Source organism: Eurypyga helias, unplaced genomic scaffold (assembly GCF_000690775.1).
Source record: "Eurypyga helias isolate BGI_N326 unplaced genomic scaffold, ASM69077v1 scaffold4557, whole genome shotgun sequence".
NCBI lineage: Eukaryota > Metazoa > Chordata > Aves > Eurypygiformes > Eurypygidae > Eurypyga > Eurypyga helias.
The window spans coordinates 7,641-21,703 of record NW_010261002.1 but is presented as its reverse complement, the minus strand read 5'-3'; the positions used below and the strand labels follow the sequence as shown (position 1 = coordinate 21,703).

Genomic DNA, 14,063 nt, shown 5'->3' with positions numbered 1-14,063 from the left:
AGAGTGTTCAGCAACAACATCACCGTGCTAATTATGCTGGTTTTCATACTAACCTTCCTCCTGCTGCTGCTCCACAGATCTGCATACTAAGCAACTGCACAGTATATTGACATCTGCTTTGAATACTGCCCTCACAACACCTTAAGGTCAATCCAAGTGCAAACGGTCAGCATCACTCTACATTGGGGTAACCTGCTCGGTAACATGTGAATGCTGCTACAGGCTCTAAATTCATTAGCAACAGCATCCTGGACCCTCAAGACATCTGTCAGAGCCCTTGTTGCTAACTACAGCTCAGGTGGCTTTGATATTCTCTTTGCATTTTTTTCCATGTGAAGTGTGAGGTACCTCATACCAGAAGATGGGCTAGGTAATGTAGATTAATCACGCCTCATTTTTAACCTTATAATCTTTACTGAGAACACAACTGGAGCTGAGTATGCTTGATTTTGCAAAAGGGCTACTGCCCAAGATACAGCTTTCCTTCTGGCAGAAACAGCATCAAGTGAATACATCATTGCTGAGCAACACTACATCACAAGGTGCTAGGCGTAAAATAACAAGCCTCTGGATCCAACCAGGAGTTATGGTAGCTTCTACAAGTGGACATTGTTCCACAGAGTGGAAAGGGCAGATGGTTTCCATGTACACGTACGTATTCATCAGAACATGAGAAATAACCCATTTCAGAGCCTGAAAAGAAGAGCAAGTCAGACTCTCAATTTCCATCTTGTCAAAAGGAAGGGCAGTGCAACCAGTGCTGTGCCCTTGGCAGCAAAAGCACAATCAAGAACTTTGTGATTCAGCTTTTCATACCCTCTGGGAGCAGACATGAGGACATGGACAGCAAAGGCATTACTAAGCAGACAATTATCACTAAAGATAATTGAAGATCACTGACTACCTCTTCCAACATATCTTTTGTTTGCTTTTCAACCACCACAACAACTAATAATAAAAGACAGGAAGCCACACATTTTATGAAACATGCACTATCTTGCTGCCTATATATTTAGCAGTAATACTGATATGTCAGTTAATTATGTATTTTTCCTGGCCTCCTGTAACTCACATGCAAATTATACACGCACAGTTACTACATTGCCTGTGTTATGGTTTGTACAACAAAGATGACAGTGTCTTACATATTAATATTGTCGTTAACTTTCTACATAAATCTTAGAGACAATACACATCTTCAGAAATTAATTCACTTAATTATTAGATTCTTTCCTTAATTGTATTAACTACTGTGTTTCATAACTTAATACATTTTTGAGAGCAGCAAAAAAATTAAGACACTGAAGAAGAATCAGCATCACTAGTTCATTATAGCCTGGGTCCTCAAAGAAGTTAGCAAGGGCTAACAAGCATGACTAACCGACAGGAGAAATCTACTCCTGCCATTTAAGACACTGTTCTCTCCCGTCTGGCATAGCCTGCCCAATTCTTACTACTTTGTAAGAGATGAGCAAAATAATGTGTTCCTGCAACACAGCCCTTTCAAGCCACATGCTTGCATCTCAGCCCAAATTCCTATGTGCTAGCACAGTGAGCTTTGCAGTGATGCAACTAACTTTTGGGCAGACGTTCCAAATTTTTATAATTTTTTTTTTTTTTTTTTTAAAGACTGTGGTCAGCCCTAAGACAGAAGGAGGTCAGTAGCTGAATGTGCCCTGCAGCAAGACTGGCTGGAGCTCCTGTCACTAAACCAAGTCAGCAGTAGCGTTCTTAGCCTCCACTGAGAACAGACCTCTGAAAAGCAGTACTGAAATACTGAAGGATACTAGAGAGTTGCAAATTTCACTGAAGTAGGTTTAATTATATATTTGGGAAGACACAGCAAGTTAATATATTCACCTCTCATTTTTGATGAAAGTAAGCAAATTTGAATGCATATGCACAGAATAGAAGTTTCCTCTCATCAAGTTCTGCCCTATACTTAGAAAACTACATTACAAGCTGACATTACTTACTGCAAGCTTGGTAACAGCTCAAGCATACATTTACAAACCAAACCCCAGGGCTTGCTTAGAAATCGTAACATTTATAGTTCTTAAACTACTACAGGAAATAAAAACTCAAAGACATCTTTTTCTATTATCCATGGATCAAACAAGCCATAAATTCCCTCCAGCATTAGCTATACCGATGAAATCTTAGTAACTACTCTCATTCAAATCACAGCACAAATAGACATGAAAACAGCAAAGTGAAGAGATATAAAAAATGGATCCTACAGTACATACATTCTGGTGGAAGTCTGTTCTTTCGAAAAGCAAGTCTTTCAGTTTTCTTTCTGCTTTCTGCCAAACTAAACAGAACTCCGTAAACATACTGACGAACTGGCCTATAAAGGAGAGCAGCAGGAGGCAGGTCTTTGTTGGCTTCATCTTCTATAGAAACGGCAATTTTGATTTCACCCTTTTGCGCGAAAGAAAGCAGAAAAATATGGCATGTTATCATGAACAGCAAGTACTTAGATATGCATGGTAACTCAATGCAGCTCTACTATACACCTCGTCTAGGCAAGAAAAATGTGATTCAGCAGTCATATGGATCTTACCTATGTGAAGGTAAGACAGAGCAGGATTACCCCACAATCTACTTGCTTTCCTACAGTGATTATCCCTCTGGCTCTCCTCTGTCTTCTCCATCACACACCTTTTCTGGTTTGGTTTTTTTTTGCCTGGACTATCTGCAAGTAGGAATTACTTAAGTATTGAACTTCAAGTAAGTATACTTTAAACAGTGAAATACTACACATGAAGACACAGTAATGTGCTTATAGACAGTCAAAGCATTTGAAGCTGATCTAGATTTCAGACAGTTATTTTTAAAATATATTTGATCTGTCTAAAAACACCAGCCTGACTTTTTGGTACAAGGATCTGAAACAGTATTGGGGACTCACTGTAAAAACAACGAAAAAGACCTGCTCAAAAACAGTACCTGGGAATTACGTAAGTAAGGCTGGTTTTGAATGTGTATGATTAAAGTTTTCGCATTCTATACTTTTTCAGAAATAAGCATGAAAGAACCTTCCAACATTCTCTCTCAAAACAGCAGCAACATCGTATGTTTTCCAAATCTGTGCATCCAACCATGTTAAGATTTTCTTGGAAAACAACTGACTTCACTGTATTGCCCCCACATATCAGCCTTTATTTTCAACACTGACAAGGAAGAGCTCTGTTTTGGTGCTTCCACTTAAAAAAAAAAAAACAAAACCTTTCAACTGTCCTAGTAATGAATACTGTAGGTGACATCCTGGAGCAATGACACTGGGATATCGTCAGGTTTAACTCAGACAACACCGCTTTAGATATAAGGCACGTCTGAAAGGTCTCTGCATGTAACAGCAACATAACCTGGACCACCTCTAAGTGCCAATTTCTAAAGAATCCCATAATTATACAACAAGGCATCTGTCAGTGTACCACGGTGTACTTTAGGTTCCCTCCGCATACTTGTTCAAAAGCATTTCAGATTTGAAAGAAAAAGAGCCTTAAGTAGTACTGATTTATTTTTGGTGCAGCCATCTTTACTTTGATTTTTCCCCCCCCACTGTTGGGAGTGTATTTCTCAAAGGCAGGCATTTGATTTGTTTCTTCCCACTGTGAGAGATATTATATATCAGGTAGTATTTAGATGTACTAAGAAAATGTGGCTATGCAGAGTATGCAACAGAACTGGTATCAGTGGTCTTCCGAAGCATTTTGATTCTTCCCCACTTCTCTCTGTAAGAAGGGTCATGTAAGAATATGACAGCAATACAAGCCACGGAGCAAAACAAACTCACTGGAAACTCAAAGATCAACCTCGATGCAGAAACTTCCCACTTCACGGATTTCAAATCCCCACCTACAGTCCTTACTGAAGCAGACTTTTAAGGTGAATACAAGTTAACCGACATTTGGACAGTGCTGTCTTGCTCAGTGCTGTAAAATACATACCTGGTGTGTGAAAACCAGTACTAAGTGTTTTGAACACTAAAGAGGAAGAAGATTAAAGTTGTCTTGTTCTGGGACTCATCTGTTTGCACTTAGAAGGAACAATGGACTTATGTCTTTTGAGACTAGATTAAGTCGAATACAGAGCTGTATATACCCGCCTGTGCTGGCTCCCTCCCTGTCAACACAAAGCTGACTTCAGCAGCTTCCAGACACACTGAAGCAGGTTCTCAACTGTCTTATTTCTTTAAGAAGCTCTCGCATTGCTTTCCAAGGTGTCCTCAGGGGGCCATTCAGGTAGATTTTTACTGGACACACTAGGCAGACAGAGTCCTAAGCTGTGTGAACATGCTTGCAGCATACCTGGAATCTGAAGGCTAGCACATAAAATAGCCAAACCAAAAAATCAAAAGCCATCAGAAATGTTCTGCCAAACTAAAATGAGCAAAACCTCAGAACATCATGGAGTTAAACTATAATTACATTTTAGGATTATACAAAAGGGATTTCTTATCGCTGCTGTTTCTATCACAGCTAGCTACCAGGGACTGAGAGGGAAAACAATCAAAGTATTTCTGAATACTGAAAATAGAAAAGACTTGGCACAGACACCAAAGCACATACACAGGAGCATTCAGATGTAAATGGATTCTATATATAAGCACACACACACCTGTATGCACACAGAGACATAAACACACGTGTGTAGAGATATAAAAATGTCTACATATATTCAAGAAAATGATTAATTTTGTAAGTAAACACTTTAACTAGTCACCTATATTTATTGGAACAATGTACCAGACCAGATCTGTGGTTAGAAAACAGGGGGTGGGGTGGGGAGGGGGGAGGAGAAAAACACAACCAACACGTTAGAAGCACTAAAAATGGACCCAAACTCAAAGCATTAAAAAGGATATAGATTTATGGTACTCTTTAGCCAGAAATATAAATGCAATTATCTTTACAGAACTGTTATTTCACAGTGTGTAATTTTAAATGTCATACCTTGGTTAGGACATGAAAGATGTAGGGATACATTAACCCCTTCTTGTGCCTGTGTTCTGCCACTCTTAATACTTCAGGTGCTACTGGAGGTAATGGAGGGGTAGTAATATCCATGTGGTTTCTGGTGGGCATTGACAACAGGCATGGGATTTGTGGATTACTGGTTTGATTCCCTTTGACCTCAGCTGCCTGACTTCCTGAAGAAGCACTAGAGGAACCTTCTGCCTGTAACAGAACATACAAAAATGAAGTGCTTTTGAATGTGTACAAAACCATACCAGGAGATCAGCCATGAGAAATCACACATTTCCTTATTCATCCACAATGAAAACAGTAAATCTTCACGTCATGTGTATCCGTATGGAGAATGCACTATCCACAGCTGGCTAAGATTTTCAGAAAACATAAACTTTCACCCGTTGTTTGCTAGCAGAAGCAAGTTATTGAGGAAATAGTAAGTTAAAGCTTTACCATAATATTTAATAGCAACAGTAATTATTGTTTTCTTTATTTATTAATTGCACAATACCAAAGGGGGACTGATGACCTCTTAATGAAATGTAAATGATTTCTTAAATATTTCCAAGATAATACCAACTAAATGGGTTAGCTGACAGTGACAAAGTCTATGATTTACCTAGACTTCCATTAACACGTCCGTTCTCAGTTTGCATTTCACAGAATCACAGAACGGTTTGGGTTGGAAGGGACATTAAAGATCATCTGGTTCCAACCCCCCTGCCATGGGCAGGGACACCTTCCATGAGACTAAAAGGCTCATCCAGCCTGGCCTTGGACACTTCCAGGGAGGGGGCATCCACAGCTTCTCTGGGCAACCTGTTCCAGTGCCTCCCCACCCTCTCCGGGAAGAACTTCTTCCTGATACCTAATCTAAACCTCCCCACTTTCAATTTAAACCCGTTCCCCCTTGTCCTGTCACTACAGGCTCTTGTAAAAAGTCCCCCCCCGCTTCCTTGTAGCCCCCCCAGGCACTGGAAGGTGCTATAAGGTCTCCCCGGAGCCTTCTCTTCTCCAGGCTGAACAAGCCCAATTCTTGTAGCCTTTCATCATAGGAGAGATGCTCCAGCCCTCTGAGCATCTTTGTGGCCTCCTCTGGACTCGCTCCAACCAGTCTATAACCTTCTGATGTTGAGGGCCCCAGAGCTGGACGCAGCACTCCAGGTGGGGAGCAGAATAGAGGGGGAGAATCCCCTCCCTCAACCTGCTGGCCACACTTCTCTGGATACAGCCCAGGATACGGTTGGCGTTCTGGGCTGCCAGCTCACACGGCCGGCTCATGTCCAGCTTTTCATCCACTATTTCTAAATGAAACGGAAGAACTAACTATTTTCAGTTTAAAGACATTTAAAATATACAGTGTCTGAACTCAAAAGCCTTGTACATGTTCTGTTGTTTTGCTGTTTTTTTTTTTTTAAGAAAAAAATTCTTCCTCTGAGGTGAAGATTAAAGTGGCATTTTATTGCATTTTTATAAATGTAGTTCACAAATTCGTAAGAAAAACATAATGCATAAAAATATACTGTAAGTCTCCTGGTGAATAAGACTTTTGTAAGCATTTATGTTACAGCTCTCAAAGATACTACCAAAAAAAGAGTTCATTCCTAAAAATCCTTGTCTTCCCAAGTTTTTAGCTTAAAAGCTCATACTAGTTCCTCGCCTATAAACTATCAGAGTAATATTAAAAACTTTTCAGACTGAAATTTAATTTATTCACTTGATGACACATCATACATGAGTGTTTTCACAATTTGTGTATAAAATTTCACATGCTGCATAAGACTTTAAAAGCAAAGCTGAAAGAGAAATGGCTAAAAGCCATGAAATCCCATGGAAAAACATAAAACACAGGCCCAAACAAGATCAGCTTGTTCACTTTGGGGTCTTACAAAAAAAACAAACTTCCATGTAAAAAAAAAAAAAACAAAAAACTCCCACACAACATCCAAAAACCTTCTATAGGAATGTGTGTATTAGTAAAAGCATGCTCTATCAAAACATCAAAGGGGCAACATTTTAAGCACCCAAAGAGAATGCTACTGAAAGTTTAGATTTTAGGGTTGGTAATCCAGACTTCCTTTTATTTATAAAAAATTAAATATAAAGCAGAAATAGTTAAAAGCTGTAAACCTAACACAATATACAAATACAAAATTTTTTATGGACACGTGAGCTATCACAGCTCTATTAAATCTGCATTGTATTATCACATATATTTCCTTATAAGTTTAAAGATTTTCATCCCTGTCTTATACTATCCCAACAACTAAAAGTCAGTGGTAGTGGACCACAAAGAAAAAGTTTCCAGAACTGCATGTTGCTTGAGACATGGAAGGAGGAAGACAAAAAAATCTCTTAACAATAGCAATGCTTTCCCTATTTGTACCACCCAGGTTCTTCCTGGATCTGCTCCAGCGGTATTCTAACACCTAAGCTGAGGAACTACCAGTTCAAAGTTTGGGTTTTCTTCTTTAGTAATACATATCCCCACAAATGAGATGAGCATAGCTTTATCACATATAATCAGGCAGTGAGACAACTAAAAGCAAGGAATTTTGACGTTTAAGTCAAGTAAAAGGAGTGACAAGATTGCAGTACCTGTCTGATCTATGCTAGATTTTCAGTACTTTAAAGTACCTCAGAAATTCACATAACTCATTCAGTTGAAATCTTCAGGAAATACTTCTTTTTAAAAAATCATTAATATATAACTCCCTAGGAAATGAGTTAATCTACAAAATGTACTCAAAATCCACCCTGTCGTGCTCAACACGTACAACTGTCTTCTCTTTACTGAAGGCTGAAGCAGCAGTTTGATACTAAAAAAACCGACAAAGGTTAAGTAAAACTCACAAGCATTTAGACATTACATTGGATGCACTGAAGTAGGACTGCACGCGTATATCTACCCAAAGTTTAATCACCGCTGCTACGGCTCTAATTCTGCATGTACGAAGAGAAGCAGCCAGACATGTGGTGTAGCGTGTCCCACCCGCCCACCGCCCAGCTCCTGGGAGGCACCCCCGTCATCCTGGCTGCTCTCCCCGTCGCGGGACATCGGGCTGGGCAGAACGCACAGGGCTGCAGCTGGGACCCACCGGGCTTCAGCCATCGCCCGAAATACAGAGAAGAAAGGAATGTAATAGGTCAAGTTAGCATTTGCATATGGTGACTCAGCCACAGGCAGCTACAGTTATCGTATGGGGCGTAGTCTGCAAAAATAACCACCACTGATGGATGAAATCATCAGCTTGATATTTTAAGAACAAAGCCCAAGTTTACTGGAATTTCTGTGCCAAAGGTACAGTGAAAATGTTTGTCTGCAGTGTAACTAACTCCCGATTGTTTCATCTGACACAAAATTAATAGTTGGTGTACAGTACCATCACAAGGACGCAGATATTAAAAGCAAATACTTTGAATGTTCTTTTTAAACACAGTTCAAACTTGGAATACAAACCATCATCCCCTTAATTTTAGAATGGTTTTAAATCTTGAAGAAATCTTACAGGATAATGTTAAATCTTTACCAAGGGCTTAGTTACCCCAATCTTACTCAGTCAGGTTGTCAATACACTGTAACCGGTCCCGTGGAGCTACTTTAGTACGCATTATGTGAAAGTCGTATCAGGCAGTTATAAAGGACTTCTACTCCTGAGCTGAGCTTTAACACACCTATAATGGTCTGTGGCTAACCCTGGAATGTGTGTTAGAGGCTGAACCTGAACTCACAGACACTTAGGCTGCTACACTCCTTAGTAAAAACCAAAACAATGCACTACTGGTTGCAATATCCAAGGATGATGTTGTTAGCTAAGGAGTAAACAAGTTTATTGGTTTCCTTCTATTTTACATCTAGTATTTTCTAACACATCATATTTAATTTTTGTTTTGATCTGCATGTTACAATATTCCTTGGAAAACATCTTGCTGTACTTTATTCTTTTGTAATTCAGAAAAACGTGTAAAAGTTAACACTAAATCCTATAGATCAATAGTAAAAATTCTACTCAGTTTGCTGTAAAGCTTTAGTACAAAATAAATTGTAATCTTTGGAACTTAAGGAATTACCTTTGTTTGGTCTCCCAGCTCTCCACGCGTTTGACTTTCTGACTGGGTTCCGGTTTTTTCCCAGCCTATTTTGTTCCCACTGACATGGCTGAAGGACAACAAAGAAAAACATAACATTGAAGTGCTATTTAAGATACAATGGTATAAATCCTTGGTGACTGTTACTGGAACTATGGGCTAGAGACTCGGATTTTAAGGGATGCTATGTATTAGAAATGGCGATTTGCGGGAATCTTGAAAGAGACTTTAATACTGACATTTATTAATCTACACTATGTCAACATTTGGATTGCATTTAAGAGCTGTATATTACAATGACTAAATAATCATCATGCAGGAAAAAAATCTTGAATTTTAAATATCTGTCACTATGCCAACTAATGCCCTTCAATTAGAAGACTACTTCTACAAACTGATATATAAATGACAATGTCTAGATTTTTTTCTAAACTTATTCAAAATGTATTGTATGAAATGCCTAAGGCAACACTACCAAAGATGCTGAATAATACAGGTTTTTTTCTAAAGTGGGTATATTTCCAGTTCTACACTGCATGGAAGCCATACAAACTGACATACTAAATAAAACACGTTACAATATTTAAATTAGACAAACTGCATCAATAAAACCAAAGTCGCAAGCCATCAAGCATAACTGTAGACACATTTGGAATTTAATACCAAGTACTAACATACTATTGCACACAACCCCAAACTTTCAGAGTCAATCACAGACCTGCTCAAGCCCCAGGCTTTCATTCTCACACATTAAGCCACTGACACACAACATGAAGGTAGAAACACAAACTGCCTTTGTTCAGATTTCCTTTTCAAAGGTCAGCAAGCAGCAATTAAATGAAAGTCTGCACAACTTGATTGCCAAGGACAGACATATGATCTAGTGGACATCAGAAATACTTTTGCAGTAAACAAGGCACATTAGTAGGAGAGAGCAGAAAACTTGGCTGCGTTGTCGTTCCATGCACAGCCTGTCAGTGAGGGGTCTGAACTCACTGTCCTGAACGGTGAATTTCTGACATTCACACCAGGTTTCTTTGCAAAGACAATGTATCCCAAAATTCAAGTGTAAACACTACAAATTCAGTGAAGTTCCATAATTTTTAGCTACTGAAATTTTAATGAATTATACTGTGAAGTAGGAATATTTCTTTTATACAAAGTAAAGAACTTGAAGGCTTTATGACATTTGCCAAAATCTCATGCTCTCCTTCGTCCAATAAAACCTAAGGGCAGAAGTGGAAAAACACCCAACACTATTTGATTTTGGATTTCTGCTTGGCTTGTTAAGGAACAGTGTGACTAGAGTGAACCACGGATATCTTTGCAGTCATAGTGACCTAAAACTACTTTCTGAAGGTCTATCATATCACTAATACGCAGATTTCTTACCTTCAGGATACTGGTGAACGATTTTGAAAATATATTTATTTTAAAAGAAGCCAAGTAAGAAAGCATCCTCATGAAAAACTTACTTCACTGCACCTCCAGTGCCTTCATCATTGTCGGAGGACGAAGATGTTGAAGAGGCAGGAAAATAAGTTGAATCCACATGATTAGGGCTCCCACTCTGAGCTGGATTTATTGGAGAAGATCGTTCATACAGTGGTGTATGTTTTCCTTCGTGAGGAATGTTACTGTAGTTGTTCTGCTCAGAAAGACTTTTTCCACCTGTTTCCAAGGTGATGGCTGGCTCAGAGAGACTGTATGGGTATGGACCCTGACCTTGGGCCCCACCCTGATTGGACATCTGCTGGGCCTAAAATAAAGTGATCTTTCTTCAGTAAGGGTAACAAAAAGGCTTTTCTTCTAAAAGAAAATATATTATTTAAGTGGCATTTTCCAAATGTACACATTAAATCTCAGCCATCTTGAACATCCACAAAAATTCTACCAGAATATGTGGCATCACTATAGTTCCCGACTGAATCAGGAACATCCATACTAAAAACGTCAGATACACTGTTCCCACCTAGATTTTCATTTGACAAGCACAGCACGTTTCTCCCACAGAAAGAGGCAGAGGGCTATACTTACCACAGGTTTTGCTTGTAGTGAGGTCTGTGGAATGTTAAGCATCTGAGACGGAACATATGGTGGCACTATCCCAGGCATACCAAACTGGTTTGGTCTGGCTGCTGTATTGCAAATAGAGAGGAGAGGGAAGGGTGGGGGAGAAGAAAAAAACCCCAAAATACTTATGAAAATGCTCACTATTTGACACAAATGTTAACCTTTTTATAATTTTATTTCTATGGTTTATTTATTCTCATTCTGTTATCATTACTGGTTTCTGGTATGCCTTTAAGTCAGTTTTATTCATTTTTGCCTTTTAATAAAAATAATTTCAAGCTTGTAAAGTCCATTTCACTTTTGTCACCTTCTCTCATAGAATCACAGAATGGTTTGGGTTGGAAGGGACCTTAAAGTTCCAACCCCTCTGCCATGGGCAGGGACACCTTCCACTAGACCAGGTTGCTCCAAGCCTCATCCAGCCTGGCCTTGAACACTTCCAGGGATGGGGCATCCACAGCTTCTCTGGGCAACCTGTCCCAGTGCCTCACCACCCCCTCTGGGAAGAACTTCTTCCTGATATCCAATCTAACCCTCCCCACTTTCAATTTAAACCCGTTACCCCTTGTCCTGTCACTACAGGCCCTTGTAAAACATCCCCCCTCAATCCCCCAGCTTCCTTGTAGGCCCCTTCAGGTAACGGAAGGCTGCTCAGTTCTTTGTCTCTCTTATTACTGCACTTTTCTATTCTACCTGGGAATCGAAGGAAGCTTAAAAGAAAAAAAGCCCAGGAGATGTCATAATGAAGGAGCCAGCAAAACCAGTATTAATACAGACACATAATGCTGGTAACTTGCTATAATTTGAGTATCTGACCTAGAGTAGCTTTAGTGCAGGTCTCTGAATGTAAAGACACCCCAGACCCCAAAAAATTGGAAGGAGAAAATCTGTACTAGTATACCAGTACGGTAACTGAAAATCTTCAAAAAATTTCAGCTCAAACTATGTTTTAGTGTTACGAATGAGGCATGTGTAGTAAATCCTGTTAATTTGTAAGCCTTGACAATAATCTGCAATGCCAGAACAATTCGTGGCTGTGATTTAAGCAGGTATCTTATGACATTAAAAAATCTAAGACTCTAAAGGGATTTCTAAAACATGTCAGGTAAGTCCAGTGAGAAACAGGAAATATGTTTTATGGAATAAAACTAGAAACTGTCCCCATGACTGGAACCGGTCACGAGATTTCACTTGTTTACAGCACTATACTCTCAAGTGTCCTAATGCTATAACCAAAGCAGCAACAGCTAAGAGGAAAATCAGCCCAAGTTCTTTTGGGGAAGAACATAACCTCTGCATATATCCTATGAAAACCTTCTTTGGAAACCTCGTATTCAAGGGTTAATGAAAACTGCCAGAGAATATAAACATTTTATAAAATCCTGCTGATTTAGGGTTATCCCAGTTTTCAGTAAAAACGAAAAACCCTTGTTTCTTTCATTACTTACCTAGGTAATGTGGTGGATGAAATGGCATAGGTTTATTAGTTGCTGAGTAATAAGCAACCGCTCTCTTAAATCGAGTGACTTTGTCATCTGTTCTAGACTAAAATAATAAAAAAAAAAAATCTGTCAGGAGCAGATCCAGGCATGTCATCCATAGGTCAGCAGGGCACTACAGAGTGCTTACCATATACCGTATCACATACAGTGCTAACTCCTACGGACCACTGAGGATACAGCACATGAAACACAATGTCGATCCATGTAAGGATAAAAATACTATCTTTGTTTACCACTGATTCTCAATAGAGTGTACAAGGCCAGACTAAAAAACCCCTTTGGTTATCAAGGATTTAACTTTAAAGAAGTGTTTTTACCTTTGGGAAGCATGGAAAGTGATACTGGAGTATCTAAGACACTACATGTACCAACAGACTCCTATTATTAACTGATGCAAAACACTGTTTTTATAGAATGTAGTTCTTTAACACAAATGTATAGAAGAGTTGTTAAAAAAACCCAAACAACAAACTAGTATTTTGGTTTATACTTTACCTGTGAATGCTGAAAAACATCTTTTGCTATGGCATCCAAATCAGTGGTGTCCTGAATATTACGGACGTAGTCAGCTACGGCTTTGATCACTACGTCACAAGGTGGTAAAACTAACTGGTGAGCACGTACCTACGCAAACAAACACACATGCCAGTATGAAATCACAAGGCACCCCAAGATATTTCAGTTACACAGCAAAGAATTAAACTGTTTGTTTACTGAAAATACATTCAACAAATTCTGTGTTGCCAGATTTAGTATCTAAATATTCTTGGGTCATCCACCTCGTTTTTAAGACTTCACCTTAAACAATGAGTCATACGTTTTTCGTCTGTGGTATATATATATGAAGCCCCACCTCTGTTTATGTATTTACTGGCTAAATATCAGCTTCAACAACACTAATTATTTTACTGCTTTCTAGTTGGACATTTCTTCTAGTGCAGAACTCTTTATCTAATGTGGATATACCCATTTTATATAAATATATATATATATATATGCCAGAAAATGTTTTATTTTTCCACAGTTTACATTCTGGATGTAAAGTGGCATTAGAACTGATGATAGAGATCTACTGGGAAGAGGAAGATCTCTATGTACGCAGAAAAGGAAGGCTGTGAAAAACAAATGGAGAAAAGAAGTATCTCAAGGAAACGTACTTTCAAGATTCTACAGAAATCGGTGTAAAAATCATTATTTGAAGTTTACACAGTTTCATAATCAGTGTTTTCAAATTTTGTGTATTTCATTATTTGAAGCAGAATATACTCACACAGCTTCACATTATATGTAAGATTTCAGTCAAGGAATTATTTTTACATCTTTTATACTATATATCTACAAATAATGATATAAGGGTTTCTCCTGTTACTATGATGTAAGCATAGTTACTTTCTCTTTCACGCATTTCAGGATCAGCATG

At 38.8% G+C, this 14,063-nt stretch overlaps 1 protein-coding gene across 1 annotated transcript in view; it reads right to left on the bottom strand.

The window, feature by feature from the left end:
• The window catches only part of FAM120A (family with sequence similarity 120A), a 33,218-nt gene extending 19,957 nt beyond the window's left edge, over nucleotides 1–13,261 (bottom strand). The window contains exons 1-7 of the mRNA XM_010155209.1: nucleotides 13,139–13,261; nucleotides 12,590–12,686; nucleotides 11,106–11,203; nucleotides 10,544–10,827; nucleotides 9,051–9,138; nucleotides 4,962–5,186; nucleotides 2,250–2,424 (exon numbers count right to left, since the gene is read on the bottom strand). Of these exons, the coding sequence (XP_010153511.1) occupies nucleotides 2,250–2,424; nucleotides 4,962–5,186; nucleotides 9,051–9,138; nucleotides 10,544–10,827; nucleotides 11,106–11,203; nucleotides 12,590–12,617 (898 nt within the window). The 5' untranslated portion in view covers nucleotides 12,618–12,686; nucleotides 13,139–13,261. The remainder of the gene's footprint in view (nucleotides 1–2,249; nucleotides 2,425–4,961; nucleotides 5,187–9,050; nucleotides 9,139–10,543; nucleotides 10,828–11,105; nucleotides 11,204–12,589; nucleotides 12,687–13,138) is intronic.
• Nucleotides 13,262–14,063: the final 802 nt, after the last annotated feature.